This window comes from Dermacentor silvarum, chromosome 4, assembly GCF_013339745.2.
Source record: "Dermacentor silvarum isolate Dsil-2018 chromosome 4, BIME_Dsil_1.4, whole genome shotgun sequence".
Taxonomy (NCBI): Eukaryota; Metazoa; Arthropoda; class Arachnida; order Ixodida; family Ixodidae; genus Dermacentor; species Dermacentor silvarum.
This window is the reverse complement of record NC_051157.2, coordinates 76178527-76201827: the sequence shown is the minus strand read 5'-3', so window position 1 is coordinate 76201827 and position 23301 is coordinate 76178527. Positions and strand designations below refer to the sequence as shown.

General features: G+C 49.3%; 1 protein-coding gene across 3 annotated transcripts in view; it reads left to right on the top strand.

The window, feature by feature from the left end:
* LOC119450269 (2-aminomuconic semialdehyde dehydrogenase) overlaps positions 1–23301 on the top strand; it is a 58397-nt gene that overhangs the window by 11729 nt on the left and 23367 nt on the right. Inside the window, exons 2-3 of one of the 3 annotated variants that reach the window (XM_037713681.2) lie at positions 19415–19548; positions 21893–22054. The exons of 1 other annotated variant lie outside the window; for it this stretch is intronic. In XM_037713681.2, the coding sequence (XP_037569609.1) occupies positions 19535–19548; positions 21893–22054 (176 nt within the window). In that variant the 5' untranslated portion in view covers positions 19415–19534. The remainder of the gene's footprint in view (positions 1–19414; positions 19549–21892; positions 22055–23301) is intronic. One more of the 3 variants, XM_049665758.1, reaches the window with a different exon arrangement.

Sequence of the window (23301 nt, the reverse complement as noted above, 5' to 3'; positions counted from 1 at the left end):
TCCTTTCCACTAGACGACACAGCTGACACCGTACCGAGGCTCAGCCTCTTAAGTCTTCAAACTTCCCCATCTTCTCGTTCTTGTTTTGCATATTTACCTGGCATAGATGCACAAAACTTGCGACTCACAGTTTCCAGCGCAGCGGGAGCCATGTTTCACAGCGATCCCCTTGGCCGACTACCTGCTCCGCAACCGGGCCGAGATCCCGCTCTCAGCGTGGGCGACGACCGTACGAGGGCCTCAGCGCCTGCACTTCGGGAGGGGACGCCCGCGACCCACGCTCGCCGGTGTTGCTCGTCGTGGGTGGTTTCGACCCGGAAGCACCAGGTGACACGCCGTCGGTACGTATTAACTTGTTTAGACATTTCCAACGGCGGGCTCAGAAATGCAGAACCGATGCATGTTGGACGAGTCGGATTCCTTATTTAAATTAAAAAAGTTAAATTATGGGATTCTTCACGCGAAAACCACAATATGGTTATGAGGCACGCCGTAGCGGGGGACTCCGGATTATTTTCATCCACCTGGGCTTCCCTAACGTACCTCCGATGCACAGTACACGGATGTTTTTGCATTTCGCTCCCCATCTAAATGTGGTCGCCACGATCGGGGTTTGATCCCGCGACCTCATAATTAGTAGCACAACGCCATAGTCACTACGCCACCACGGAGGGTAGGACGAGTCGGATCCATTTCATCTTGAAGAAAAGGAACCGTAGAACAATACGGAGATAAAAGCATGAAGAGCAAACGCGTACCCTGTGTTGTTTTCGTACTTGTGAGTTTTCGCGCCGTAATTACTCGAAGTGAATGTCGGCTAAGAAGTGCCGGGTTATTACCGCCAGCTGCAGGCCTCGAGAAAGCACTGTGCAAGGCGTGGAACAAGAACAGGGCATCGCATGCTCAGTGAGAAGTCGTTTCAAGCGTGCAGGTTGTGTCACCGCTGCAATAAGAAGCGCACCGTTGGCACTCCTTAAACAAGTGTGCTTTACTCGGCGCTGCCGCACGCAAAAGCAGCGCGTTTTATGTTGCCCGCGGGCCGCACAATGATATTGCGAGGCAACATCTGCTCTTGCGCAGACAGCGCTGAGCAGCGAAGCTACTGTAGCAGTGTGCTGATTTGCTGTGCTAAATTCAGGTGAGCAAGCGAGCGTCAGGCTGTAAAAGATTCGACATCTTCTTACAAGTCGCCTGCCTCTACCCTTGTCGTGCGCGACCGTGCTCTTGTTTTGGCAGTAAATCGACTCTTCCACCCAATCAAGAGCTCTCTCACGGTGGTTGCCTGTGGCTCGAGAGGCCGCATCGATGTTTCTGTGCCTTTCTCAAAGCAGCTTAATTGACTTCCGTTTTCGGCTTGCACATTTTGCACCGTCGCAATGCCATTGGGTAGCTTCAAACTTCATCCTCACTTCCAACTGTGTTTCACCCGAATTTGCTAACCTATGGACTGTTTTTCCGTTTCCTGGTGTGTTCTCATCTGTACTTCTGAAGTGCGTTCGTACTGACCGTCATATTATACCTTTTGTCTATGCGCCTAACCTTTCAGGCATTCGCTATGTCAAGTTGATCGCCCAACTATCTACTAGGCAATGCGCCCGTGCAGCAAGCGGTGCGAAGAGTCGCGAGGCTAGAGCGCGTACTCCCTGCAGGCACCCCATGTCACGACGACGCAATATCCAGCCAAACGAACGGGCTCAGAAAAGTATGCTTTCCCCACACATTGTGTGTTATTGTGAAGAAGCCAGCTTCACAGTACAATTTCGTAGCGAATTTCTAAGGCGGTGCTTTCCCCACACATTGTGTGTTATTGTGGAGAAGCCAGCTTCACAGTACAATTTCGTAGCGAATTTCTAAGGCGATGCTTTCCCCACACATTGTGTGTTATTGTGAAGAAGCCAGCTTCACAGTACAATTTCGTAGCGAATTTCTAAGGCGTAAGGCTTAAATGGCTCATGAGTCGAAAAAATTACCGTCCGGCGGAATGTCACCAAACTTGATGGGAGTCGAAGCCACGCCCTTTGGTGTTAACTAAGGAAGTTAATTAAGGCACAGTTAACTAACATAGCGTTAAGGCACTCGAACCCACGACCTTTGGTGTTAAGGCACAGTTAATTAAGATAAAGTTAATTAAGACGCTCCAACCACGACTTTCGCTGGGAGAAAACACGTAATAGGAACTAACAACGCATTCGAATGAGAATGTCTAGTAATTTAATGAATGAGCGTGATAGTTCGTGAGCGCGCAGGCTTTCACCTTCGTCCTCTTTAACTTATGCTAAAGTGACTGTCAACGTTTATTAGTACACGCATGGGCATGACCCCTAAATTCACTTTTAAGAACAACTTACAGGTGTCACTGTGTTCGCAGGAGTAGCCACAACAATAACCACGGTCGTACCAACAGGTGTACAGATGGCGCGCAACTGTAGCTGCGACTAACCAGACGTGTATTCCAGGTTTCAGCCCTGCAGTGAAAGTTGCGAGTTATTGCTGGTAGCTTAAAAGGTACTCTGAGGAGGTTGTAGAATTGGAAGATTTACCGTGGTTTGGAAGGCTGCCACAGTATAATTCAACTTACTTTAATGCGTGCGTAGAAGCGCCGCAATCGCCCTTCAAATTTTTTTCGAAGCTCCGCCCCCATCGCGCGTCGAGCGTAGCGGCGAGAAAACCGGCCGCGAGGATGACGTCAACACAGAGGTCATGTGAACGTTTTACTTGAATCACGCGCCTCGCCGATACCCACGATGACGTCACGATCGTCTTCGTCATCAGAGCCCGTTAACTGACCCGCGGTCAGCCGCACACGCTGCTACTCGTTTTTGCTACATTAAAGCTACTTGCTGTGAACTGCAGCCTGTTAAACTACGATTTTCTTATTCAGGGGTTGAACAACTTGTTGTGTTGAGTTGAACAAACCCGTTGTGTTTCCTTTGCTCGTTCGTATTTTTGTGCTTCAGGAGGGTGGATGATAATATTGCCTTTCATGAATCTGTTTCCGCCTTGAAGGCTTCCGCAGAACTGATAATTCACATAATCATGCGGGTTTTACGAAGAATCCCATGTTATCATTAGTGCTTTTAGATATCCTACGGCGCATATCGAGTCATATAATAGAGTTAGCTTTCTTCCTTAAAACTGCGTACGTTTTCCCCTTCGCAGGTACCAAGATTCTTCGGTACCACATTGAAAAGAATGTCTGGGAAAAGCTAGAAAGTTTCCCGATGCCCCGGCATCACCACTGTGCAGTGCTGCATAGAGACAAATTGTACATCACAGGTAAGCACGAAGTAACCTATCCAGTTCTTTCCTTTCTTTCATCTCGCAAAATCAATTATCTAAACTCTTCGCTTACCAATTACAAACTCACAGAAACATATTCACTGCGACGCAGGTTTATTAAGAGATTCTGGTACCGTTGCTTCTCGAGGTACTTCATTGCAATAAATAAATTAGCGTGGGCTTTGGCCTGCTTGACATTGGGTATTACAATTAGCTACAATTTATTCCGCCATCTCGGTGTCGAAGGCGCAAGTGATGAGGTTTCCAGTGTGGGCTGTTTCTTTCCTTTGGTTGCATTTCTGTGCGGCATTTCATTTTAATCAAGTGCTTTGTACGAAGTGAGCACTTTCTACTAATTCTGTTGCTTCCCTGCCAAAACCATCGCAAAGTGAAATGAAGCACTGGAACCTCGCCAGGAGTAAGTCTTTCCTTCCGTGTTCTCTATTTTTGGCACACGTAAAATTATAAGCAGGTGAGCTGCCATAACCACCAGTTTTGCGATATTCGATCCTACGTCGAGTCTTCCTCGAATATCGTTGACTAGCAGAGCTCGGGCTTCAATCATCCAGCTGAAATTTACTCACTCTTTCTTTGGCACATAAAAAAATGCCATTAGTTTAGCGTGTGGATCCGTAACTTTACCTTATTTTTCGACCGTTCGCTGCGCAAGTAACCCATAACGGAGTGACAGGTTTCAACTCGCAGGAGGCTACGACAACTACCAGACCGCACGTTCGAACCTGGAGCCGACCTGCATGTGCTTCTCGTACGATCTCACGAAGAAGCAATGGCAGCCGCTACCCAACATGGCGCGCAGCAGGGCGTACCACGCCGCCGCCTGCTTCGATGGCACGCTCTTCGTAGTCGGGGGCAGGAGCTCAAATGGAGAGTGAGTGAGCCAACGATTCGGCCCTCGCGTGCACGAACTGCATGCAAAACACTACCTGTACGCATAGACTGAGTGCTGCATTCGACACACGTTTGTGAAGCATAAGAACATCTCCGTTTGGTTTTAAAATCAAGGCAGATGAACGCAGATGTAACTCGTAGGCCTTTTAGAGCACTTCGAAGTTGGTAGAGTGTGCTAAATAGGGACACCACAACGATTGTGACGTTTGCGGACGATTCGATAATTTCTGCTACAGGCGCGAGAGAGGAAGGGAGGCAGGGAACAAAACAGAGAGGACAGGCATTGGGATGAAGAAAAACAAAATTTCTAGACCTGCGAGAAGCTTTAGTGCTCACAGCTCACAAGCAGCAACAGCATAACCTGACAATATGAATAGGCGGCTACGCGCACCCTCTATTTAAGGGTCAGATCGGCACATACAGCCCTCACTATAAAAGGAAGGCAGGTATGCTGCGTATATAGCTAGAAAAGATTGGTTGCTTGCGTAATGACGCCCGGCACATCAACCGGTAACCGCCTCTGACGGCTTTGGAGGAATCCAACCCTTTCTTTCATTTTACATCTTCATCGTTGCTTCAGATGTTTGTCAGCGACGATTTCAGTTCAGTTACACGCTCTCGACAAGAAGCCTTGAAATTTTCAGGCTTCAGGCGTTTCCGCGTTAAACAGATGTTCATGCGTAAACTCAGTCATAAGAGAACAGACGTGCAGCGCTGATTTATTTGTGATAAGCATCATTACGTTAGGTCCTCCTGCACGCACCCAACGAGTAACGCTTACAAAGAATGCGTATACCTAATTAGTAATCAAACAAAATTATTTCAGCTATCAACCTGCTGCTTTTCCTCCGGTTTTGCGTTTTAGAGAGGCGCTTAACACAATTTCTACCTCACGGCCCTCGCAGGATCCTGTCGTCGGTGGAAGCATTGTGCCTGGAAGAGCGGCGCCAGTGGCAGGAGTTGCCGTGCCGCCTGTGCAGGCCTCGCATGGCCGCAGGCAGCACGCAGATGGACGGCCGCCTCTGGCTCGCCGGCGGGCTCACCGACTCCCGAGCAGGCCTCGTGGTCATATCGGACGTCGACTGCTTCGACTTGAGCAGCTGCGAGTACGCACGGCCATTTTCTTCTTCTTCTTCTTCTTCTTCTTCTTCTTCTTCTTCTTCTTCTTCTTCTTCTTCTTCTTCTTCTTCTTCTTCTTCTTCTTCTTCTTCTTCTTCTTCTTCTTCTTCTTCTTCACCCGAAGATATACAGAGTTCATGATGACGTGAACATCATTCGCATAACGTGGAGCCGAACCTCTGCCTCTGCAACTAACTTAACCTGCGGGGTGTCTCATTATAAGGCACGCCGTAATGGGGGACTCCGGATTAATTTTGACCACCTATAGGGCTCTTTAACATGCGCCTAAGTCTAAGTACACGGGCGTTTTTGCATTTTGTCTCCGTCGAAATGCGGCCGCCGCGGCTGGGATCCAATCTGCGTCCTCGAGCTCAGCAGCGAAATGCCATAGCCACTGAGATGCCACGGCAGGTTGCCTTTGCCTCTGCCATAGGGTAACCCATAGGGTGAACGGCAGCAGTAGAGTTGTTCGTGTGGAGCTCATTGTTAAGAATCACGTTGATTGTTTGAACCGCCTTTCCTTCCAAACACACGTATGAAGGTTTCTTCGTCTTTTTTTTTTCGGTGCGATGGCTGAACCTGTGTTCACTTAGGAAAAAGAAAATTCTACTGGGGCACAAGGTCCAAAAAGGACGAGGAAATGGAAAACGTAAGTCTAGCGACTGTCCACATAACTTGAGACCACACAATAAAAGGCGGGGGAACAGCGCAGAAGAAAAAAAACATTTAAGAGGAAGGAGACGAGTGCTATCACTGCAAGTCATTTGACTTGTCACTCATTTAGCGACCGCTTTATGTAACCAACACGGGTGCCTATTGGTGGACTACGGCAACAAACTAATGAGCACTCCTCGTCATGAGTGCTTTGCCGCATATGCAACTCTACAAGATGTATGCAGGTTCTACTTCCACGTGAGCTTTATTCCGACTCCCCGATGCTTCTTCTCGCTGGTGGCGGTGGACAACAAGTTGTTCGCGCTGGGCGGCTGCTCGGTGAGGGACAACGAGCTGGACAGCCTGGGCGACGTGTGGTCGTGCCTGGACCACTGCTGGGAGCGGAGAGGCACCTTCGACCAAGGATACCACGACGTGGGCACCGTCGCCTACGGTGAGTGCAGCGATATGGCCGACAAAATGGAACAATATATGTCAAGGTCACTCAGTATTTGATTATGACATTGCCTATTCCATAAGCTCTTCGCACACAACACTCTTTAAAGAAGGGGGTGCAGAGGAAGGCAGCTTTTAAAAAGCGTTTATTCTCATATTTACTTAACTTGTGAATGCTGTGATGTAATTTAACATGTTCGGTTTGCTTCATTTACGTGTAAACCATTATATCTGTTTAACAGTTCACCACATCTCAGTCCACTTGTTTCCTTGTGTCAGTACTTGTGAAAACTCTGCCCCTTGGCTACATTTCACTTCCCCTGATTTGTTTTGCTTTTAATTGATTACAAGATGTAATTCTGTACAGCGTTATGCCATGTTTTCAGTTTACTTGTTTCCTTGCATTAATACATGTTAACAATTCTACCTCTTTGTTGCATTTGCATTAACCTGAATTGTTTTGTTACTTTTTATTTGTTGAAAGCGAAATTCGGTATACTATTATATAATGTTTCAATTATTCTGCTGTCGTGTGTAATTATTTGTAGACAACTTTCCAACTTTGCTGCATTTGCTCTAACCTAATTTGTTTTGTTCTTATTAATTAGAACAGGAGGTCCCCTTACAGACTTGAGCTTGGGACCTCCTTCTGTATACCTTGTTACTGTGATTTTATTTTCGTGAATGAATAAATAAAATTCTTCTTCTTCTTCTCTTCTTCTTCTTCTTCTTCTTCTTCTTCTTCTTCTTCTTCTTCTTCTTTCTTCTTCTTCTTCTTCTTCTTCTTCTTCTTCTTCTTCTTCTTCTTCTTCTTCTTCAGAATAGGGAACCTTTTCATAGACACACAGGCTCCAGCGCTGGTGTAGCCGTGCGTATGAAGGTGCTCTAGCTCAGGAGACGACGTTTCGCAGCTTTATACTCGAGCTTTGCGTGTATAGCGTCTCCAGCAGGCTCCGCAGCAGTGTTTCTTAAACTGTCGTTCGCAGAGCCCTACGAGTCGTCTAGAGGGGTCAATGAGGTAATCGGGTAGTGACCTAAAGGTCCGTATGCCTATCAAGGCCCCCTGTCCAAATATCAAGATACCGACGAGGTGATACGACGAGGTGAAAGGAATGTAGCCTCCCCGTACCGCTTCACAGAGATATGCAAAACTGGAAAGGAAGAGGATATAAGAAACAGCATGAGAAGTGGAGCAGGAGAGACATAATCGAACGAAATTGGGAAATAGTGTGGCAAGGGAAATCATGTAACAAAGAGCAAAATTTTCTGTAAGCAGGGAAGTGCAACAAGTTGATTCACCTAGCATCCTGTAGTTAAGGAGAGGAGACCTACCCCGTCACGCCTTCATTGGTTGTCCTTTCTGTAATTGGCCTTGTATAACTAGCTTACCCGAGCTTTACGCCGGACTCGCCTCCTTCCCCTACTCTGACCAGCCACTATAAAAGCCAGAACCACCTATCCTCAGATCGTACCAGAAGAATAGAAAACTGGTCCCATCCATCGACACGGAGCAAATTAGATGGCAAGGCACATTCATTAGGCAAGTACAAGCAAATATATTAACACAAACCAGAAACTATTTTATATGGGGATTCGTAACTGACTCCCTGTCAGAGTGCAAATACTGCAACGGGCCCTCTAACGCAACACGGATTATACGAAAACGTAGATCCTGATCTCCATCACTTCCTTTCTATAGGCTCAACTCAGCCTACGCCTATGTAATGTCTCCTCCTGGTGCGTGGCTATATTCCCGCAAGTGGTCCTCTCAGGCCAGATCCACCTGGCACCAACCTTACTTGGTCGCTTACATCGAATCGGCAATGATGCGAGCGACCAGCGAGCCTCTGGACTGAGGCTCGCTGCTATAATCACTGCTATAACTACTATAATCACTAGTATACGCTGCTACTGACCACTGCTGTGGCCGTGATTATCCGATAGAGTTTTCTCTCTCTCCCTTGGCTTGAAGGTGGAACAGTAACGTCACGTCACCTTAAAATAGGGAACGCCTTGGGGTGACGCAGGCGACAGCGTCTACATGGTGGGCGGCCTGTCGTCGGACACCAAGTCGGGCATCCGTGCCGTGTCCTGCTACCGCACCGCGCTCAACGCATTCACGCCCAGCCTGGCGCCCCTGCCCCGGGCGCTGTGCGGAGCCGCCGTGGTCGTGCTGCCTCCGATGGATCTCGGAGTGGCTGACTCCACCGGCGGGGACTGCAAGCGTTGGACGGCCAACTGTAGGGCCGGCGGCGGAGGGGGCTCCGACGTCGAGAGCGAGCCCTTCCCCAACATGGACAGATGGTGAGTGAGGGCGACGGAGATATCCTCTCCTGCTCAACGGAGGTATCGCAAGCGAGGTAGGTGGAAGAAAGGAAAGTATAGATAGATGAACAACAGTGCCTCCTCCTCCTTCTCAGGGCCCGTATACACAAAAATGTTCTTACGCTAGCGCTGTTCGTGAGAGAAAATACCAGCCAATCGTGATGTTAGACATATTACTACCGAAGGCAGCCGGCCAGTGGCAACCATCACTTATGACCGAAAATAATTGCGAATTCAACCCTAGCCGAACAGTACTCGGAAGGTAAAGAGGAAATGTAAATGTATGGTAGATGGGATAAGCAGAGGGTATATGCAAGAAAGGTTGCGAAGTATAGCTATAGACTACCATCATCAGCACAAACTATTAAGACAGTGGGTGTCGAAGCGGTATCTATTTCAGAAATATTATGCAAGTATTGCGCGCCTCCTCATATCAATGAAAGATGTGGTCCAAATCGTAGTTTCTAACTAGGTTAGGTGCTTACAGCTTCGCGCTCAGCAACAAAACGCCACCGCAGCGGGTGCTGCGCGCAAATGCTCTCCCACTTTGGAATAAATGAGAAGTTGCTTCATTTGGTCACATTAGGGGGCCGATTGTGCAACGCCTGTTTCAATGGGGAACGCCGATAACGCTCGCGCATTGCCTAATTTATTCTATATACTAGTTTTTTTTTCTATCTCTCTCTCTTTAACCATTCCTATTGTAACTTCCCTGTACCTTCTCTCTATCTCTCCTATTATTTCGTATATTCTCCCATGGCCGCCAGACAGTTCACATGTCCTCTGCAAAGTGAGACATTTACGGCGGCTACGGTATTTTCCTTCCTTTCTCCCCCTCTCCCCTCCCCCCTTCCTAACTGCAATATATTGCTACTGCTACGCAGCACACGGGTAGCACCTGTGACGGACTCCGGGCGCAGCTCGTCGGCTGGTTCTGCGCCTCCACGCCGTGCACAGGCCGGACCACAGCCCAATCAAGGGGACCCCTGGCTCACGTGGCGCCGTTCGAGCACAGAACGCCAGTCGTCGATCTTCAGCGAGCCCACTGTCGCCGCCATCGCCGCTGCAGCCGCAGCGCCGACTGAAAGAGCACAGCAAGCCCGTCAGCAGTCGCCGCCGCGCTGCGCCCATTCCGAGTACAGGAGACTCGAGGCCAGCAAGTAGGCTCCCGAACATGGTTCCTCGTTCCACGCTATATAGTGCGACACTGAAAGACATTCTCCTTTATTTTTTCTTTTTTTTTTTATGTGAGCCATTCTGTGACTGCTCAGGAGCGACCGAATGTTCTATTCAATAAAAAAAGTGTGCACCACTGGTCGACATTTTTTTTTCCTCCTCATTTCGTCATCTTCACCCCATCGCGCTATAGTTATCCAGAAAACAGGTGGGACGGACATGGCACAGCTGCGAATTATAAGCTAGCGATTAGCCTCCTAGCTGATCCTTTGCGCGCGTACATTATCAAAATAGTTTACGCACGTGTTTAATACGCGCTTCTTGTTTCTTGTGAGAATGCGAGGGTGGCTTCCTCGCTAAAAAAAAAATAAGACAGTGAGTAATGATTATTAAGCTGCTATTGTCACTGGTGTCACAATCGTGGGGTTCCTAGACGATTTGCAAGCTGCCAACAGCAATTCTTAGCCAAGGAGACTACACCCCGGTGTGCTACAGTAATAAACTAAAGTTATTTTATTTTATTTGAGACTGATTCATTCAGCCCAAACTAAAAGTACCTGTGAACCATCCGGTGAGTCCGCTATTACACACCCGTCTATAACTCGCACCCTTACGCCCCAAAATGGTGTAAGGGCCTGAATTATAGACAGATTTACACCCTTCTTCACGTTTAAGGGTGTAAATTATTTTACAGTGCAAGTGCCATTATGTTCCGGGGAGCGAGTGTTAAAGCGGTGCTCCCCTTTCAGACGTTTTGAGCTTTGAAGATGCTACATGAGACGCGCGACACACTCGCATGCAGACATCGCATATTCCTAGTCGAGTGAAAGCTTGGCTCAAATTGCAAACCCAGCACTTTAGAAGGTACGGCCCGTGTTGAGAAAAACTCTCGTCTTCACACTTCAAGTTGTTGGAGCACCGATTCACTTTTCCTTTAGTTGTCCCGCTTACTGGCAAGCCAGCTTGCAAACATTATGTAGCATGTTTGGAAGCGATGTGGGACTTCATGCGACCTTGCAATTGCTGTGAGTATGCATGTGTTTCTGATCGTTATCGCTTACGTGCAGGGTTGTCCTTTGTGGAAGTTGCTAGTACTATTCGTTCTTCGTAGCTTTGGTTTCTGTCACACAAGCTAATGTATGATTGTACAGTGGCACGTACCGCATACTTTATTTTTCTTTGTTGTGTTTTTTGTGTTTTAACGCGATAGTGTTTATGGCCCCGTGTCGCAGAAAATCCGGCGTCGGCGTCGACATTGGCGCCCGCGGCCGAGAAAATCATCCCCAACCCCGTTTAGGTATGCCACATCATTCTATCATTAATGTTGCTCATACCTTGTCTTGCATTCTTGGCAAAGCTGTTCCTCGGAATTTTGAGAATGACAATACACAAACAAATGTCATCAAACAAAACACCCACAGCGGATGCATTTTATGTTAAATCTTCTCAGACTGAAATATTTAAAAGTGCGAAACAAATACGGAAAGCTGAAAATGATGCAATTTCTTTGGCGCGGTTGTGCACTATCTCCGGCATCGGCCCACGCAAGGGGCCGCGTTTCCACCAGAAAGCTCGCCTACGTGCATAGCGTTCGCCGCCAGTGTTTGCCAGTAATCATTACGGTTGCATAAGCTGCAGTCGTCGGGAACCATGAGTAGCAGTCAGGGATCTTTGAATGCTATCGCGTTCCACTCTTAAAAGCGAAGCTTAAGCGTACTCCCAATTTTCTTAGTTTCTTTTTTTTCCACTCTGTTAAAGAAATGTTTTGTTTATGAGTGTTGTGATGCCTGCACTGCTGTTGTGACCTTGTACACAGTCGGAACCCCTTGTCAAGCTGATTCCTCAGCTTTTAGTTGCGGTTGAAACCAGTTAATTGTAGCGCAGGCAGGAAACAAGGTCACGAGAAGGCACAAAAGAATACACACACGAATACGCACACAGTGCTACCTGTGTGTTCTTTTGTGTCTTCTTGTGGCCTTGTTCCCTGTCTGCGCTACAACTCGCTCGTTTCAAGACGAACAACCAACTAGCCCACATCGCCAGTCTCCTTTAGTTTAAGTTCCTCCTTTCAAAAAAATAAGAAAATAAAATTGAATTCAATTGAATTCAACTGAAGTTTTTGTGCGTCGATAGTTTCTCGCCCTTGATCTGGAGAATAGCTTGCCAGCCCTGCGTTTCCAGACGACTTCTGCAGTTTAAATTAAAGATCACATATCTCTCTTTAATGGCAATGGAGGCAACCTTTATATCCGCGGGTACGTGCTCCGCTATGCTTTACAATCTATGTGCTTTGCGAGATAGATTATGTCAATGTGGCTTTCATGATGCCAGCGCGTACAACTCCACAGTGCATGCTAGCATGCGGCAGTTTTCAATTCGTCTTCATCTCGTCGATCAACCGTGCAGTCATTAGTTGGTCCAAATTCCAATGCGAAGAAACGAACTTGTAGCTTACAGTGTTATACATAGTGCCGAAGGAACCACGTAGCACGTCACCGCACCAGTCCCCGTCACGCGTTCACCGTCCTCAGAACTGTCGAAAAGCACTGCCTGTAGCCAGAGCCCGGACTCCATAAGTAAGTAAGCCACATGGTGGAGAGCCGTCAGTTCGGCGGCGGTGGACCGCTGAGGACGCTATAAAAAGCACGCCCGTGGATGACGTCCAGTGCGACGCAAGGCTCAGCTACGGAATTGGTTTTCTCGAAGAACGGAGCCATGTCTGTTTACAAGTGCGACCGATGAGGTCAAGAGCGTGTTGCATCAGCTTCTGAAGAGCATTCTTCCCCATTATCCCAACCTTTGACAAACAAGCCGCACCCGCCCCGTGAGCACGGCTGCGACGTCGCGATTCAGTCACTCCCCTCTCACATGGAACCACCCGGAAACAAGGCTGCCGACGAGTTGGCAAGGCAGGCTCACGACCCCTGCACCCCATTGTCGACGAGCGCGTCGTCGTTGGGGTTTTATGTGCCAAAACCACAATTTGATTATGAGGCACGCCGTATAGTGGGGGGCACCGGATTCATTATGACCACCAGGGGATTTTTAACGTGCCCCCAATGCAGGACACACGGGCGTTTTTGCAATTCGACCCCGTCGAAATGCGGCCGCCGCGGTCGGGATTTCATCCCGCGACCTCGTGCTTAGCAGCGCAACACCATAGCCGCTCAGCCACCGCGGCGGGTGTTGCGGCGAAAGGGGCTTTACGTTCGGCACGAACGCGGGCCACTTGGATTCCCATGGTCGCCTACTCTTCCAAGACTCTTCCCAAGACAGGTTTTAGCAGGAAGGGATCGCACGCCTTTCTCCACGCTATCCCCACCGGCTCTGCTTTTGCCTGCTGAGCGGAGTCACACAGACTTCACAGTGCTGCCTACTGTTACTGTTCAGAGTGCTGTGCACTGGAAACGCTGGAACAGCTGCTGTGCGAGTGCCCGGCTTTCGCAACTGAAAATAACGTTCCCATCAAAGGCTAAGGCGACCTCCATCCCAGAGGCTCGAGTTATCGAAAACAAATGCGCGCTGCGCTGCCTTCTCGCCTTCGCCGACGACCCCCCCCCCCCCTCCCCAGTTTAATGCTGACGCACGTGCTGTGGTGCGATATGCGACGGCAGGTGATGGCTTTTGCTTCCTCTACCCTGGTGCAGTGCAGTTGACGTGCCCTGAAAAAGAGCCTCAGTAGTGTTCTGCACGGACACAATTTCATTCTCAACCGTCACAAGAATATCTCTTCAGCGCACTGAGCACAATCAGTGAAGCGCTCTGTTCCGCAGTTTCCGGTGTTCGATCGCCTCACGAATCGCCACTCGATAAGCTCACTCCCGGTTCCACTGCACTGTCCATTGCGCGCTGCACAGATCTGAGGAAATCCCCTGGTGGACCCATTGTAGCAAGTTCGTTCAGTCCGGGGGTAGTTACTTAATTGCCCCGGCAGACAACACGCTCGGTCCTGGCCGTAAAACCTCCTTCGAGCGACGAAAGTCCTCACGCGAGACACGTAAAATTGGCCCGCAGATAAGATTACGCCGGGCCGACGTACCGCAGCGTCCCGTCTTCTCCGCGCTCGCAGAGGCAGTGCGACTAGTCCTCAGGTGAGTTGAGCGCACCGATCGTTTCCATTTCGTGTTCGCTCCTGCATGCTTGCGGCCTGCTAAACAGTTTCCGAAGGATGACAGTGTGCGGCAGTATAATCGTGTTGCATCCAACCGTTTGGGTCAATACACCGAGTTCGCAACACGCCGTCAAGAGTACTACATCGCACCAGCTTTGTTGCTGTTCCCCAGACATGAGCGTGTTGGTGAAGCCGCAGCCATCATCATTTAGCTGCGGCGCTGACGTGCTCTGTTGGCTCGCTGTCTAATATGTACGTTAACAACCGGTTAGTTCAGAGACACTTGTAAACAGATAACAAATATATAAAATTTACCAAAATGATGTTCGAGCATTCCGCCGCTTCGGAGACTCTTAGCCATACAGTGTAATGCCCACGTCATGCTGTTTTGAAAGTCAAACATTCTGGGCGCTCCTAATTGGAAATTCAAAACGCGCCTAGTCGATTACTTCGAAGCACCTAGTTTGGGCGCGTCATAATCAATACGACCAGTGGATAATAAACTCAAGCTGGATCTCACCCTCAGTCATTCTTCCTTAAAAAGAAAAAGATCGACAAGTCACTCACCAAGGCTGCCGTGAGTAATAACCATAGCTGAAACAATGTCAGCCGCAAAATGGCGGAGAGAGTGAAACAACACAATATTTTAAGCTGTAGGCTTCGGGGTGTTAAATATTAGAGGAAGAGGACGACGGCGGCGACTAGCGAGCTCAGCGCGAGCTTCCTCTATCATGGATCATGGATAGGGAAATTATCAGAACGATGGTAAGCTTCATTTTCGACGATTTCGACACGGCGCTCAGAAATCAGTCCAGAATCAGCCAGATCGCGAGCTACGGAAATCAGTCCAGAATCAGCCAGATCACGAGCTTCTCGTGATCTGGCGCTTCTGGAATGATTCGAACTGCCAGTATAGACGCGTTGTTACGGCCCTTCGGGCAATAAACTTCCCCTTCCAGCCCTTCTACTACGAAAACTCCTTTGTTTTACATTTTCTGGTGCTGAAACCCGGGACCAGAAACTCCCGGGTTCATTTCGTAGAAACCCACGAAGGATCACACAGGAAGAGCGGTCGATAAGCAAATATGGCGTTTTTATGGAACAGTCACGATGACGATGATGATAGCAGGTGAGTCAGGAAGAAGTTTCTACACACTCCCCGCCGCGACATAAAGGATTATTTTCGTGTCCTTGGCAAAGAGAGAGTCCGGTTCCACCATATCAGAACAATCGGGAAGTTCCAGCAGGCCAGATAAGGTGAAGGAAACCTCGCACGGGCGACGTTGTTCACTGGTTGGTGTAAATTCGCCTTGTGATCGGTATTTACCAGGATCTCTACCATGTCCTTGTTCCCTTACCGAATGCACAGTTGCACTTTGTTTCGTAGTGTCAGTTCTTGCGTGCACACGTAGTGGTGTTAGACGACGTTGCTCAACGTTGAACAGCAGTAGCTTGCGCTTAGTATTCTGTGGTCGTTGCTTGATCTTCCTTGAAACAGGCTGAACGTCGTCAAGAGAAGCGCAGCCTCGGCAAAGCAATCGGCGATACGGGCACCTTGTTCCGTCTTTGCAGTGCTTTGATTTTGCGCAGATAATATCCGGTCTCAGATGCATCGTTGTCCTTGCTTTTCTGGATATCTGCGGCAGTAGTAGTCTTAATGGTCGGACATTGGTTGTTTGTGCCGTGTAGGACTCTTTGAGGGATAAATACTTAGTTCTGACAGCGGGGGATAGGTCTGTGGGCAGAACCTCTTCTACGTTGATTGTGCAGTGACGATGGGCCTCCTGTTGTCGGCACCGGTACTGGCTCGAATTCATTTCGCTTCGGTTCATGCATGCGCCTTCGTGGTCGTCAATACAATGAGTATGCTTTCCCTTGCCTGGACGGCACCGTGACTCTTCTGTGAAAATGAGGTCTTCATGGACTCCTGGACTGTTCAGCAGATACGTTGTCGAACTGCATGTTGCTATTTGAACTTTTCGCATGTCCTGCACACTGTATAAATGCTCTTTCGGTATCCCTGTGGCTACAGGAACTACTACTTGTTCATCATTGTGCTCTCGAAGAGTCTCTAAAGCCCAAGATGATGATGTAAGAAACCGAGGGGTCGCCGCAGAGCGCACGACCAAGAGGACCAGCTCAGCAGGCTTTCAGAACGGACTGGCGCGTGCCGTGCTTGCGCCGCTAGCACGGGCTGCCCAACTTTATTCTCCTCGCCATCCGCGGCCGGCCCCAAAGCGCCGGCCGAGAGCGCCGACCTTAGCGTCCCCGCATAGCAGCGTCGGTGGGCGCTACAGGGCCCCCGGCCCTGACGGAACGGCGAAATGTGCGCGATTCACTGAGGTGGTCTGGTCTGTGAGTGCAGCAGCGGACGAGGTTTTGGTGGCGGCAGCTTGAGGAACGTGGCGCCGATAATCCCTGCATCTAGGAGGGCGCAGGGGCGACGCCATTGGCGCTCTAAGCTGCAGATGCAGATGTTGTATGGTCGGTGAGCATGGACGGTCGATCGCAGAACGGTGCGGGGAACGCGGCAGCCACGATGACATCGTCCAAGTTTGGGCTGGTCAAGCGGTGAAGACGGTGGTGGGGTGCGTCGGCGCGGACAGCAACATCGAATCCGGCTCCCGCTGATGCTGCGACCGTGGTTACAAGCCCGTGACGACGGGACCCGGTTCGCTCTATCGAAGTTAGCGTGGTGCCAACGTGTGAATGTCAGTCGGACCCGTGAACATAGGTTCGGTGTTGAGGGCGGGCGCTTTCGAAGTGCGCGGTAGCAGCGTCCGGTCCTGCACCTGTGTAAAATCGGGTAGACGCAGCGACGAAAACCAGCGAAGCAACGGGGCGGCCGGCCGCGCTGGGCGCGAGTTCTCCGACGCCGAGCACCGCAAGCCGAGGAGGCATCCTTGTGGCCAAACGTCAAGGAAGTGTCGTAGTAGTAGCAGTAGTTGTTGTTGTTGGGGCATTGAAGCCGAGACACTGAACGTGCGCTGCGAGAGGGGGCGTGCGACAAGGCATAGCCTCCGCTATGGACAAGGGCTCCACGGGAAAGACGCTGGCGTAGCTAAGAAGTGCAGTGCACGTGATAGCTGGCGGACCAGTCTCACCGCAGTGTTGCCGCAGGATTTCACTCGGAACAGGAGGACTGATATGCGTCTCGACAGCCGTCAAGGCACGGCTCGCTGCTGAGTCATCTCCACGGCTTGGACTCCCCGGGGACGCCATGTAACTCGGGTGGGGATGGAGTGCATGCCGACTCTTTGGTATACTGGCGGGGATAGGATGATGATGATGATGATGATGCCTCAATACTTGGCACAACCCACTGAGGGGGATAGGCCACGAACCGGGTGGTATTATGATAGAAATTTGAAATAAATTAATTTATAAATACATAAGTATAAGAATAAAAATAAATGAGTAATTCAAAATGAGAAATAAAGCAATAATAAAAGAATTTAGTAGTGTTTACTAAGTTAGTCAGCCTTGCCTGAATAGGAATAGTAATATGAATTTAATAATAAATTAAATACAGCAAAGGAAATACGTAGATTTTGAATAATAATAATAATAACATAATTGTGGTTTTATGACTTTACTTTTTGAATTTGCTAAAGCTATAATTTATTGAAGGATAAATAATAGGGGATGGCGGCGCTAGCACGGGCTGCCCAACTTTATTCTCCTCGCCATCCGCGGCCGGCCCCAAAGCGCCGGCCGAGAGCGCCGACCTTAGCGTCCCCGCATAGCAGCGTCGGTGGGCGCTACAATGACGTCAGTTGATATCTGTCTTCGGTTCCATCATACACGTCACTAACCATGTTACTACCAATTTTAGACACGACAATTTTGTCTTCAGTAGGCATTTTCGTGTCATTCAATTAGATTTCTCACCTCATGCAGTTTTTTTTTTCTTTTACCTTCTTCAATGTGGTCAATGCGGTCATGGCTTGCAACTTCGGTCTTACTGTCTTTTACCGGTTGTAGTTTTTGCAACTCTTCAAGGCACAAGGGTAATAAGGTGCTCATTCCGCTTCCAGAGATCTGTGACACGTTTTCACTGTTTACACTCTGTCTCATCTCAATAGCAAGGCTGAGTTTAGACTTCAGCGTAACCAATTTATCCATGTAGTCTACCTGAATAGTATATTCTTTATATATGTCATCGTCAGAGATCAGTACTTCGATCTTTTCGTCTAGAAAACGAAGTTTGTCCTGAAGCATTTCGAGCCGATCGACTGCCCATGAGGTGAAGTTAAGCCATTGTGGCCTCACTCAGCACCGTGTTGAAATCGTCGAAAATGAAGCTTACCATCGTTCTGATAAGTTCCCTATCCATGATCAGCTCGGCCTCCTTGTAGAAGGCGACTGTCGATGGGTGGATGAGGGCCGTCGGTAGCGTTGACTCCACTCTTCCCGCTGAATCCATGCGCGGGCTCGTCGTCAGTCGGTCCTGGGGGCTGTTCGGTTGTTGATTAATACAGCTCTCGGGTTTCACGGCACCATTTTGTAGAAACCCGCGAAGGACCACACAGGAAGAGCGGTCGATGAGCAAACATGGCATTTTTATGTAACAGTCACAATGACGATGATGACAGCAGGTGAGTGAGGAAGAAGGTTCTACACGGGGTATGCTTGCTCCACCGGGCATAAAAACCACATGATGGGGAGCATGGATCATAAAAACACTCAGTCGTGCATATAAGAACGACGTACCACATGTTTTGTGCAGTTCAGTGTACTACCATGAACACATCAAACGCGATCAAGGCTGTTGAAGCACGAATACAGCAATAAATACGATAAGGGCTTTGATGAAAAAGACGCAAACATCTTTTCTTATCAATATGCTTTGCGACCAACGTCGAAGATTTAGTCAAGCACACAATAAGGTCTATGTGCTATACCAAAGCAAAATCGAAAGATTGTGGGTGCCAAATTGGAAGGGAAGCACAGTCGAGGACCTCAGGAAACTAGGTGAGGTTATGAAATGAGGAAACTTGCAGGCGCAAGTTGGAATCATCTAGCGCAAGACAGGGTAATTGAAGATCGCAGGGAGAGACTTTCGTCCTGCAGTGGACATAAAAATAGCCTGATGATGATGAGGAGGATGATCAGCCCATCTTGTTTCCTGTAGCTGTGCTAACTCAGTGTATTTTACAGGTACGCAAGCTCTTTACGGTGATACAGCGTTTGTGATCTGTTCTGGGGGCACGGTACGCCCAAAACGAAGGTTACTTGTAAGCAACTGGCCTTGTGCATATTTTTGATTACGTACACCGTTAACGCGATCTGCGGCTTCCCACTCATGTGGCAACAGTGTTGTTGTCGATGTTGGTGCGGTCGACATGCACAATCGCGGGCTTACTTCTTCGTTTTCCTCCGCAGTGCTCGCGGAGCGGCGGCAGCGCGAGGGGCAAGACGGCGGAGAACGCAGTCCAGCACGCATCCGCAGGCCCAGGGCTACCGGACTCTGGTGCAGTGCGGACGCCAGCTGCAGACGCGGCCATGAAAACCGACGAGTGAGTGCCTCACAGGGCTAGAGTGGCCTAGAAATGCAGGGCTCGCCACGCAGGGTGCCGCGCGACCGCAGGCCCGAGATTCCACAACGCCGATACAGCTGGGCTGTCCGCCCCCCTGCGCATGCGAATGAGCTGGTTTCTTTGTTTCCCATCCTTAGTGACGCGTTTTATAGATCGACGTGAAGTCTATGCTTTGGTGGCACGAAACTCGTACAGCCTTGCAGTGGCTATTGAGTTCCCTTCAGCTAACTAGGCATCGGCGAGATGGTCAGCCATGGAAGTCAGCCTGCGAAAGCGCTGATCAACCGCGCCCTGCGTGCAAGGCTTTTTCGGTTTCGTATAGCACAGTGTCATAGGCTCTGTTTATGAATGTGTTGAACTGTTTCGTATCTATTCCCCTCGCTTGCGCTGCGGTGGGATTTTCGGACAAGTTAGTGGCTGTGAAGCTATGTCGTCTGCAGTGTAGTATATACGCAGTGATGTGCCATATACGTATGAGGTGCACGAGAAGTCGTGGACTCAGTTTAGCCGCGCTGCCGCTTTGGTCACTGCAAAAAAAAGGCAAACGACGTCAGCCTGAGACGAACAGCTGCGATGCTTGTGATGATGCAATCGATGATGCAATCGACTGATCAAATTAATATAATGACGAAATCGGTGGCTATAGCAATCGCACCGCGAATAGCCGTCCGACACTTTGTCACATGTTGACGCTGGCAGGCAGTCGGTCGGGTAAATACAGAATCCCTTAAATGGACAATCATTAAATCGAGCAACCGATTGTCGGTAGATTGCATGTTTCCTCGTAAAACGAATTCTCATAGCTAGAGCGAGCTGATGCAATTGTTATTTTGCCAATTATCTGCTTACCGCGGCTGCAAAGTATCGAGTGACGGCGTTAAGCGAAGTTTCCATTCGCATCTCCTCATTACAAGCTGTAGTTGGATGACCATACCCGTCAGCTGACTTCGCTTCACTTACAAAGCGCTTTCGCAGGCAGCCTGTCAATCTTTCCGCGAGCTTTATTTCTACTCATCTAAGTATTTACTGATTCACTGCCCTTCAGAAACATCGCGTCAAGAACTGAAAGTTTCTGCGGGTGTCAGTTATAAATTAAGAAATAGCATCAATGGTGGTTTCTGAGACTCGACTCGACGATGTCGCTTGCCCCAGCTTTTCAGTGGCAAAGAAACGAAAGTGCCCTTTCAAGCAGCTGGAGAACTCCCCATAAATGCCGATACCTTATCCAGCCGTCTAACGCCCAATTAAGGACAGATATTAAAGCTAAATGTCCCATTGAAGAGCGTTCTACTTCCCAGTAACAGCATAACCTAACGCGGCAAGCTGCGAATATATGTGCAAACCAGCCAGCATCATCATTCGCCACTATGTTGACGGTGCATTCAAAACTCCTGCAGCACAACAGGCATGGCACGCTGGGCAGAGGCTAAACTTTCCCGCCTGGTAAAAACTTCATAACTTCGGACCCTGATTAGCCCGGGTTCCACCGCAGTTCCCAACTTCTGCGATTAGAAGTATATAGTAGCACACCAGGACTATATCGTTGGATAAATGCGTGCAGGCAACTAGCGAAGGACATATCGGATCATGTGTTCTGCTTCCGAGCGACGCAAAGTCACAAAAACCATGCACGCTCTCATTAGTCATCAACGAAGTACCCTACGTGTGTTGAGGTGGCTGCACGTTAAGTACACGGGGTATACGAAAGAATGTCCCGAACCATTATTCGGTTTAAAACATCGTCCCAACAAACGATTTCTTCGCCTTCGTTTTTTTCTTTCCCGGCCGACCGTGGAGGTGAGCAGGCACTAATTGGCCACCGAGCTAGGTTAGGTTATACTTTCAGACATGTGTACCTCCTGGCTCGACTCATTTGTAATAGGAGCTCTTACTACAAATGGTGCCTCTGTTTGTAGCCTGTTTACTCCCGTGGCTGCAGCCACGGAAGGAAACAGGCTACTGACAACGGTCGGCACCGCAGACGTTGTTTCCTCCACCCCTTAGAAACAGACAGATACTAGGCGCGGAAAAGGAGTGGGGAGTACTGGCGAGGAACCAGGCCGCCTGCCCGACGCCTGCGTCGGCTATCGGGACGTATATCTTATAATCCTCGCCGTTCGCTGTGCACCCGTTAACCAGGCGTTCCTCGCGACGGCGCTAAGCCCTTTCGTGGGCGTATAGAGCAGCCATCTTCGAGAAATTCGGGGCAGCGTTCGGTGCTGTGTGTCCTGGTCATGCTGCCGCGGTTCGTGGCCATGAATGGCTGCGCGCGCGAGCGGTCCAGCAGCCCGGCGCGAGCCAGCTTGTCGCAACCCCTGCGCAGGATGCTCATCCTGGAGAACTTCATCAACGGCAAGTTCGAGTCGGTGGCCGAGACCATCGAGAATGTGGACCCGTCCACGGGCGCCGTCTATTCGCGCCTGCCCAACAGCGGCTCCCGCGAGGTCGAGAAGGCAGTGCAAGCCGCCATGCAGGCCTTCCCCACGTGAGTCATGCTTATGTAACACACACCTCTTCCTTATACAGACATGCATATACCACTGCTCTTGAAAGCATGCGCTTTCGGTTTGTTTTAATTTGTCTACTGCTTCATTCGCTCATTCCTGGCTACTTTTGCGTGCTATATCGTGGCTCGGGAGCGCATATTGACAAACCACACCTTGTACAAGCATTGCTTGAGCAGTCGATCTAAAAGGGTACTGGTTTGGGAGAGTTGGTAGCAATATCCATGACGGTATAGCCTTCTGCGCACAAGCTAGAGAACGAAGATTCGACAGCCAGACAGGAGTCTCTCTTCGTCATTTAGACTTTTGCGCAAAAGCCTTCCGTCATGCATCTGAACAGGTCACGTGACTCCATTTCAGCCAGCTTTGTGCTGCCGTTCTGCACGCCTGCCTGAAGTCACGCTTGAATCGGTGTTCTGGTCATCTGCTGAAGCAGTACTTATAAAGGAGTATGGTTATCCTCTCTCTCTCTCTCTCTCTCTCTCTCTCTCTCTTGTCTCTATGTCTATACGCGACCCGGGAGCGTAAAGGGCAGGTCGGCAAGGGGGGTTGGAGGAAGATGGCGTAGCCTGGTCGAAGCGCCCTCCGGTGAACCAATAAGACACCGTTCTTGCCACGTGACATTTACCTAGTTTCCAAAACAAAGTGTATATGACTATGCCACTCAGAATTGCTTGTTTGGAATGCGACGACGCTACCTGCCTTTGCGTGGACCCTGAGCATTCTGAATTTAACCGAAAGTCAGTCAACGCTGTCATGTCTATATACTTAGCCGCCGAACTTGTTCAAATTGAGTATCAGCAAGTGTTTTAATAAGCAATGCATCTAGAGTTGGGGCCCCTCTCCACACAAGGACACTATTGGCCCATATCTCTACTACGCTCGCCGTAAAAATGTCTACAGCCCAAGAAAAAAGAAAAGAAAAGGCTTTCGAGAGCACATACAAAGGCGCCTTACAAGCCTACAACATTTTAGACTCATTCAAGCCAGCAACGCCCAATACGTGTCTTTTGCAGTAGACTGCCAACGTAACAGAAAGCTCTGTACTCGAAAGCATTTCACCAAACCCCATCGTGTCTGCGAGACATTATCCACGCTCTTCAAGCTCCAAGATTTTCTTCTGGCGTTGAGCTAGAGAGAGGCAAGATATCAAATGCAACAATGTCAACAAGACTGGTACACTGTCCTTGCTACCATATATAATGCCTCAGAAAATGCCCCCCCCCCC